At 38.2% G+C, this 9,080-nt stretch overlaps 1 protein-coding gene across 1 annotated transcript in view; it reads left to right on the top strand.

Annotated features, from left to right (window-relative positions):
- The first annotated feature begins 4,208 nt into the window (after window positions 1-4,208).
- Window positions 4,209-9,080, top strand: part of LOC107555408 (formin-like protein 2) — a 16,691-nt gene continuing 11,819 nt past the window's right edge. The window contains exons 1-3 of the mRNA XM_016238186.1: window positions 4,209-4,217; window positions 4,325-4,401; window positions 4,528-4,611. Coding sequence (XP_016093672.1) covers window positions 4,209-4,217; window positions 4,325-4,401; window positions 4,528-4,611 — 170 coding nt within the window. The remainder of the gene's footprint in view (window positions 4,218-4,324; window positions 4,402-4,527; window positions 4,612-9,080) is intronic.

Below are 9,080 nucleotides of genomic sequence, written 5' to 3'. Positions count from 1 at the left end.
CGTGAACACACACCCGGAGCAGTGGGCAGCCATTTATGCTGCGGCGCCCGGGGAGCAGTTGGGGGTTCGGTGCCTTGCTCAAGGGCACCTCAGTCGTGGTATTGAAGGTGGAAGAGAGTGCTGTACATTCACTCCCCTCACCCACAATCCCTGTCGGTACGAGACTCGAACCTGCAACCTTGGGTTACGAGTCCATTAGGCCATTTTGCATTTTGCAATTTTGCATTAGTCCATTTTGCATTAGGCCACGACTTCCCCACAAAACAAAACGCTGGTCACTAATTATAAGTACAAACCGAGGATTTGTTAAGAAAAATGTTGGAGGATTTCGATATAAACCAAGAGGAGACTAGTTTTCCTTTGCTAAAGTAACGAAACTTTGTTCCTATAAACAAGCTCGCCAGACTAGCATATCTCAGCGGTGCGCATACGTGCTGCATCATCCGCCGGAACGGCTTCCGCGTATGACAGATAATGCAAGTGAGAGAAAAGTGTTTATTACGTTTGAAATATGGATATTTTTCTTACAAAAACGCATGGATTCACTACAGGAGGCCTTTATTCTCCCCCCGGAGCGGTGTGCCGCACGTAGAGGAGACTGGTTTTCCTTTGCTAAAGTAAGGAAACTTTGTTCCTATAAACAAGCTCGCCAGACTAGCATATCTCAGCGGTGCGCATACGTGCTGCATCATCCGCCGGAACGGCTTCCGCGTATGACAGATAATGCAAGTGAGAGAAAAGTGTTTATTACGTTTGAAATATGGATATTTTTCTTACAAAAACGCATGGAGGCCTTTATTCTCCCCCCGGAGCGGTGTGCGGCACGTTTATTTATGAATGCGCGCTTTATTTTGTATACTGTTTAACTGCAACACTCGCTGACTGCAATGATAGAGCTTGGAATAGCCAGGACAATTTTTAATATAACTCCGACTGGATTCGTCTGAAAGATGAAAGTCATATACACCTAGGATGCTTCGAGGGTGAGTAAAACACAAGCTAATTTGCATTTTTGGGTGAACTAACCCTTTAATCCAGTCATCGCAACATGCTCTGTAGGGCCACTGTGTTCCCTGCATGTTCCTTTAAATAGGATTCTTTTAGGTGCTTTAACATGAGTAAATCAAAAGTAAATGCACTTATTTGGATACAGATAGAGCTACGATGTCAGTATGGTCTTGTTGGTTGATATTTCAGCCATTGGCACAATCTGTCTGATTGTTGTCTGTAATGGGGTCTGAAATGCTCCAGTTTGTCAGGAAGGGCTCTTCAAGATAATGTCTTGGGGGACATACATAATATCTATCCTGTGATTTAATTTTCTCATCAGAATCTAGCTTGCAGTCTATTAAAATTACATTTGGAGTGGTACAAATTTCTCCCCAGAGACCCTACATTTCCCTTCGGAGATCAGTAAAGTGTAACTACCTGTCTCTGTATTGTACCATTGACTTTGATCAGACCTGTTTTCTTAATGATATTAGCTGCTCCTGTTCATGTCTGTAATTACTGAGCCTTGATTAATGTAACGGATTCAAAACCACATTCTTTTGACAAGCTTTACATGTGAAGTTCTCAAGGGTCTTTAATCAATGCACTTAGAATAGGTCATCCGTTGCTTATCTCCCTGATTGGATTTTCAGGGTGTCCTCCAAACAGACACACATCATTTGCTTACATTAGAGACCTGCCCTCTGAACGCTCATGATCTAATCAGTGCATTGAGGATGAAAAGTCTGCAAATCAGCATAACCGCTTCATGCCATGTGTGCATCGTGCATGTGTGTGGGCACGTCTGTCTGTTTGAGTCTGTGTTTGTGCCTGAGAGAGGAGAAGCGGGGGGAGTGAATGCAAATTGGTTAATGCTGCCTTGTTTTCTCAGATTTGCATCACAAATTCTGTCCCAATAGAGTTGGCTTTTGCAGCCCAAGTCTCTTCACCCTCTTCCACATGTTGGGCACTGCTGCTGTGCTTTCATTTGATGCTCAGACTGATAGATTTCCAGAGCTTTTCTCTCATTGATCATTTAATCAAACTTGGGCTTGGCTTATTATGCCCAAATAGAAGAACAGTTAGATAAGATCAGTTATCTTTGATGGGCTCAGTTCAATTAATTTAAATATCATTTAAATTCAAGCAATGGATTAAATGGATTCTATCAATCCATTATATTACTTAAAGGGGTCCTATTATGCTCTTTTATAAAGTCTTGATTTTGTTTTGGGGGTGTACTAGAACAGGCTCTCATACTAGGTTGTTCGAAAAACACATAATTTTTCACATATTTTACATTATTACAACACCTCTCTCCCCAGTCTGGCATGAACGGCTCGAATAGTTCCTGTATCAAATGAAGGCCCGCCTTCTGAAATACGAAATGTGCTGTGATTGGTTAGCTGGGCCAGTGTATTTTGTGATTGGCACCACTCGGCACCTGGTCGGAAAATGCCACGCCCCTTACCATAGCCGCCTGCGAGCTTCAGTGTAAATATTGCGTCAAAATCAAATCAATTTGAGCGCGATTTAAACCCGGATGATTGTAACTACTCTAAGTTCGTCTGCTTTGGGAAAGCTAGCGTGTCTCCGACATAGTGATAACACTCGTTGCCTTCTCTAGTGCAGCTCAACCAGGTCTCGTCCCATTCGTCGGTATTTGTGATATCACAAATCCAGGAAAATATGCGTTGTAGTCAAAACGAGTAGTTTGTTGAAGTTTTTGAAAAGTGATTTCTGTTAAATAAAAGATCTCCTTTTGAAGTGGACTTTGAGCTTTGTAACTTTGCAGATCTTTTTTATGCTCAAACGGCAACATTACAGACTAACTAAAGTTGAAAAAGTGAAAAAGCTTAATAGGACCCCTTTAAAGGGATAGTTCACCCAAAAATGAAAATTCTGTCATTAGTTACTCTCATGTCGCTACAAACCCGTAAGACCTTTCGTTCATCTTCAGAACACAAATTAAGGTATTTTTGATGGAATCTGAGAGCTCTCTGACCCTTCATAGACGGCAAGGATATTACCATGATCAAGGCATAGAAACGTAGCAAAGACATTGGTAAAATAGTCCATGTGACATCAGTGGTTCAACCGTAATTTTACGAAGCTACGAGAATGCTTTTTGTGCGCAAAGAAAACAATAATAGCATGACTTATTCAGCGGTTCTTCTCCCTGCGTTACCGTCTTCTGCCATTTTGGGGAGTACCCCAGAACGTAATCAATGTAATGAGCATTGTTTACGTTCAGCATGCGCGCGCTGTCTACTGAACGTAAACAACACTGATTACGTTAAGCGAAAGCGTGCACATGCTGAAAATAAATGAAATAAAACTGTAAATAGAGCAATTTATCTACCGTACATTACGGAAATGCACTTTTTTTCACCTGGGAAAAACTGTTCTAAACAAAATGCTTGTGAATATGGATGTGAGAGGACAACATTTTATTGGTGGAAACACTATTATGGATTATGGACTGGTATTTTGCCCAGAACCGACAGTTTCAAGTGACACATTAATAATGGTTTTGTTTTTTACGAACACAGTTAATTGATGGTCTGGACTTGTGTGGATTACATGTGGATTATTGTGATGTATTTATCAGCTGTTTGGACTCCATTGGTGAGCAAGTGATATAATGTTACATTTCTCCAAAATCTGTTCTGATGAAGAAACAAACTCATCTACATGTTGGATTTTTAGCAAATTCCCATTTTTGAGTGAACTATTCCTTTAGGGAGCCTCATGAATGTTTCATTAAGTTAATAGTTTTTTTTAAATGCTGATGATATTCTGTATGAAATTGCAGATATTTATTTTCTGTATGATTGTTGCAGAGAGGAATGTGGCTGTTCTGAAGATATTTAGTCTGTTCACAGACGGAATCTAAATTTGAACTTATAGGAGAGATGAGACAAAATAGTAAACTGGTTATGCACTGCTTGTGACGTCTTTGCTTTTGAACAACTTGCAAAGAAAAATCCATGGTGTCTCTAGAGACTAGCTATTTAGCTTTTCATCACTTGTGTTTTTTGATTAACATGTTATGTACAGAATGCTTTCAAATGTGTGAGAAAAAAGAATGTTGACTCTTTTTCTGTCTTTCTCAGAACTCTATGAACCTTCCTCCGGATAAAGTGAGGCTCCTTAGACAGTATGACAATGAAAAAAAATGGGAGCTGATATGTGATCAGGTGAGAGAGTCTGTTTACATGCATTCTGCATACTGAGTCTCAAAAAAGTTGATGATAAAAGATTAGCATTTGCTACTTTCCAACCAAATCAAGTACATACTTGCTCAGAAGTGGAGATCTCTTCCTCTTGACAGAAATTTAGAAGGCGAGTTCAAGAGTCAACTCAAGTGCTCAGAGAGCTGGAGATATCTCTTAGGACCAATCACATCGGGTGAGTCACATGTCCAATGAATCAACCTCAATGTAACATGAATTAAGTTCATTTTAGAACTGTGAAAGGTTTCTTTTGAGGTATTCAGTCGGAGAAAGGTTATTAAATGTTTTGTTCTTCACTTAGGTGGGTGAGAGAGTTTCTCAATGAGGAAAATAAAGGGCTTGATGTTATTGTGGAGTACCTGTCTTTTGCCCAGTATGCTGTCACGTAAGTAGTTCTTTTGCTTGTCAATCTTAATTTTTGTCTTTCCTGCTGTCTTTTGCTTTCGCTTACCACCTCAGAACACTTTGGCTAGGGGTTGTCACAACAGTCGACTGTTGTTAATGAAATCTTGTCACCCCTCACTGCTAGGTTGATTTTGACAAAAGAAAGAGTAGTGATTAATTAAATAAGTGCCTCATTTAGCATTGACAGAAGGTTTGATGAATGGAAATGTGCAAGGTTTATATTTATATAGGTCTGTGTGAAAGCAAGATTGAATATGATCAATTGGAATACTGTGGGGGGAAAAAAGTTTTTCAGCATCTTGTGATTATTACCATTTTAGCTTAAAAAGTACCTAATGTTTTATATAAACTAGGGCTGTCAGTTTAACGCATTAACTTAATTATGAAAAAATAACACAATTAAAATATTTTAACGCAGTTAATGCACTAGCCCCGCCCAAGACCTGTACATCATCTTACATTTCGTACTGTTGACATATATAATGCAGGGCAACAACTTAATTAATGCAGTTCTGTCATGACAACTCTCAGAGTGACTGGCATGGTAATGTACATGCCAATGTTAATGTATTTGGTCTTGGCGGAATAGATCTGCTACGCTGCTGCTGCTGGTGCTGCGGCAGAGCAAGTACAGAGACTTGCTACTGCCAATACATCCACAACATGCTGCTGTAAGCATGTAAGAAATACTGCTGCTGCACATATAACACATATGAATAACCCACAAAGCAGGGGACACTTTACACAAAACAATACAAGCCAATATATGTGCATGCCGCTGAATATAATGATAAACTGCTGCATCAGTGGACATGCATGTATCCACACACATGAAGATGAACAGACAAGGAAAGACGAGACATCCCCCACAAAGCAGATCTATCGCCAAGAAATTTGCACTGCTGCTCCGAAAAACCATGTGAACCGCATGTATTACTATCTATGTGTGCCTGGGCTACCACGCCGACTGGCTTAGCGCTAGTGGCCTGTGTCTATGTGTGCCTTGGCTACCACGCCGACCGGCTTAACAATAGTGGGCTACGACTATGTGAGTCTTGGCTACCCTGCCAACCGGCTTAACAATAATGACCTATGACCATGTTTGCCTGGGCTACCACGCCGACTGGCTTAACTCTAATTAGACGCGCACTGTGTGTAATGTTACTTAACAAAATGGATATGTTGCAATCCGATAGATAAGACTCCAGAATTCACCTGAGCAAATATCATAATTTAGTCATTTAATATCTGCTATTACTTTCTACACTTCATCAGTCCCAGCGGCAGCATAACAGCTCGTTAATTCGTGTTCGTGCAATGATGAGACGGACAAAGTTAGCCGATGCATGCCATTTTACGCTCTTGTGTAGATAGTTATCAGGGTTACAGTGCACAAACTCCTGGGTGGACTGACTTGAATGAACAAATAAAGCAGAATATAAACATTCTTTCTCAGTTTTCTGAATTACACAACACACGATAGCACATGTCACACGAGCACATTTCTCCAAACTACACTACCCACAATGCATTTCACTTGGAACTGCAATAACTATGGAACGATATTCCGGACAATTTTCAAATAGAATAGCAAATTGTATTTTCAATTGTGTTTACAATATGTGGACGCATAAATTGTGACATAATCCAAATGCAATTGCAAATCCTGCATTAGCGTTTGCATTTTCGCTTTCGCGAACGCACAGTGACGGCCAAATTTCAAATGAAAAAGCAAAGTCCATTTGCAACTGTATTTCCCATGTCTTAGGAGTTACGAGCCTGTCATATTTAAATAGCAATATTAATTACCAATTTGAAAATACAATTTGCTATTCTATTTGAAAATTGTCCGGAATATCGTTCCATAAATAACCATAGCGATAACTCTTAATTCCCTTCTCCCACAACACTATCGTTGATATGACTGTGATAAGCGCGTGCTTCTGACGCTGCGTGCAACTGAAATCAACAACACACTCATCACAATGAAAACATTGACCTTAGAAATAACGAACGTGAACACTGGGATAATGGCCGATGTATATGGGGAACCCCAGTTGAAATGGGGCTACCGATACAGGAGAGAATCAGTCAGCTGCCATGTGACAATGATGTCACCAGGTCAGATTGAGCTAGACCTATCGGACTGCACCATCTAGAGTTTCATGCCAGAACTCTGTATTTATGCCCTATAATTCAAGATACTGGGGCAAAAAATGCCCTTGTATAAGTTTCTGTCTCATTTATATCACATGATAAGCAAAATCACACCAGCAGAGAGTGCTGTTTATGTCCGAATAGTGAAATAGTGAATAGCAAATGTGATTTTATACATCAGTTCAGTAAATAAGAATATTGTTATATTTTAAACACAATATTGTGTGTTTTTGCCCAATTTTGCCAATGAAAATATTACCAATAAAGCCACAGCAGAACTGTTAAGTATCTGTGAGCAACGTAGCGGTGTTTAGTTTCTGAATGAATCTGCGTTTTGAACGACTTGAATGACTCATAAAGACATTCACCGTCACCTGCTGGCAGGTTTAGTTTCTTCTTTAGAGGATCATTTCATTTATAAAAAAATTAATAAATTAAAGGGATACTTCACCAAAAAAAAATCTGTCATTTACCCAAATTTAGTTTTTTAATTAATTAATCACCTCACCATGTAATTAATTAGATAAAAAATGTTAATAGACTGACAGTCCTAATATAAGCATGTACATGTTAATTTTTGCAACAGGGTATTTTTCATTATATTTGCTCTTTAATAAGTAGTTAAATTAAATATTGCAGGAGTTCAAGTGTGGATTGATGCTGAGCCAGGAGATTGGGCATGATAGGGTCTAATGAAACTCTGCATGGGTGTCCTAAGTTGTAGGCGAAGGAAATAAATGGAAGTAATGTTAGTGCTTCTAATAAAAAAAGGATCAATAGTTGCCAGCCTACCGAATAAGTGTAGCAGGATTAGAAACTGACTATGGGGATTTAACTATATGCCTGGCTAAACAGATGAGTTAAAAGTATAGACTTAAATAGAGTTTGTCTGAACAGTGTTAGAGATGCCATTCCAAAGGCTAAGAGCCATGTAAGAAAATGCTCATCTCGTTTCTTTATTTCGTTTTTCTTAATTGGCACTGTCAAAATGCAATAGTTTCTGGATCTTAATGGGTTTGTGAAATAGTTAAATGATGAGCATGACAGATAAGAGAGATCTAAGGAGTTCTAAGGGTTCCAGGACCAGGATTAGAAACCACTGAAATAGACTATGAAGAACTTTATGAGCAAGCAAAAGTTTTTATAATATATATATATATATATATATATTTATATATTTAGTCATTTAGCAGACGCTTTTATCCAAAGCGACTTACAAATGAGGACAACAGAAGCAATCAATTGTAGTATTAAAACAACTAAAACAGATCCAAAACTAAAAGCTAAAACTTATATATATATTATTTCAATTCCATTTAGTTTGTTGAAATATTAAAATAACTCAAATGAAATAAAACTAAAACTTAATAAAAGACCTATACAGACATAATAAATTCAGACATAATTTAACTAAAATTTAAATATATAACAAATACAAATAATACCAATCAAACGACAGTAGTTTATCAGTAATCCTAAAAAATAGCACTGCCAAACTTACATGCTAAAAAACAACAACTTACTTACACATAGTAAGAAATGATCATTAAAATCATATAAAATAATCATTAAAAACAATCACAACAATAAAATAGGGAACAATTTTTTTTTTATGATTTAGAAATAGATTTAATGAATTTTAAAACAGTTAAAAATAGAAAATGATTATACATAAAATATGGTGCAATCAGTTCAGACGTAGCACAGTGCTCATTCAATAAATGCACAACTAAACAGATGAGTTTTGAGTCTGCATTTAAATGTGGCTAATGTTTTAGCACATCTGATCTCTTCTGGAAGCTGATTCCAACTGCGGGCGGCATAATAGCTAAAAGCAGATTCCCTTTGTTTTGTGTGAACCCTTGGTATTTCTAACAGACTCGATCCTAATGATCTGAGTGCTCTGTTAGGTTTATATTCAGTGAACATATCTGCAATGTATTTAGGTCCTATGCCATTGAGTGATTTATAAACGAGTAAAAGTACTTTAAAATCAATCCTAAATATAACTGGAAGCCAGTGTAAAGACCTGAGGAACTTAGTGGGAGCATATACAGGCTAAACAGGAGTGGTGCAAGAATTGAGCCTTGTGGGACTCCGCCTATAAAAGGAAGATTTGATATTGGTCTGTAGTTGCTCAATATGGTGCTATCAAGATTGCTCTTTTTCAAAAGGGGCTTAACAACTTATTTGTCATTTTAACTGTTTGGAAACAGAGCGTAAATGTAGAAGTCCTCCAAAGATTTCTTATCCTGTTGCACCCTCTATAGGACCAGCGACTAGTCGACGTCA

Source organism: Sinocyclocheilus grahami, unplaced genomic scaffold (genome assembly GCF_001515645.1).
Source record: "Sinocyclocheilus grahami isolate Dianchi unplaced genomic scaffold, SAMN03320097.WGS_v1.1 scaffold534.1, whole genome shotgun sequence".
In the NCBI taxonomy this organism is placed as follows: Eukaryota; Metazoa; Chordata; class Actinopteri; order Cypriniformes; family Cyprinidae; genus Sinocyclocheilus; species Sinocyclocheilus grahami.
This window is presented reverse-complemented; position numbering and strand designations above follow the sequence as displayed.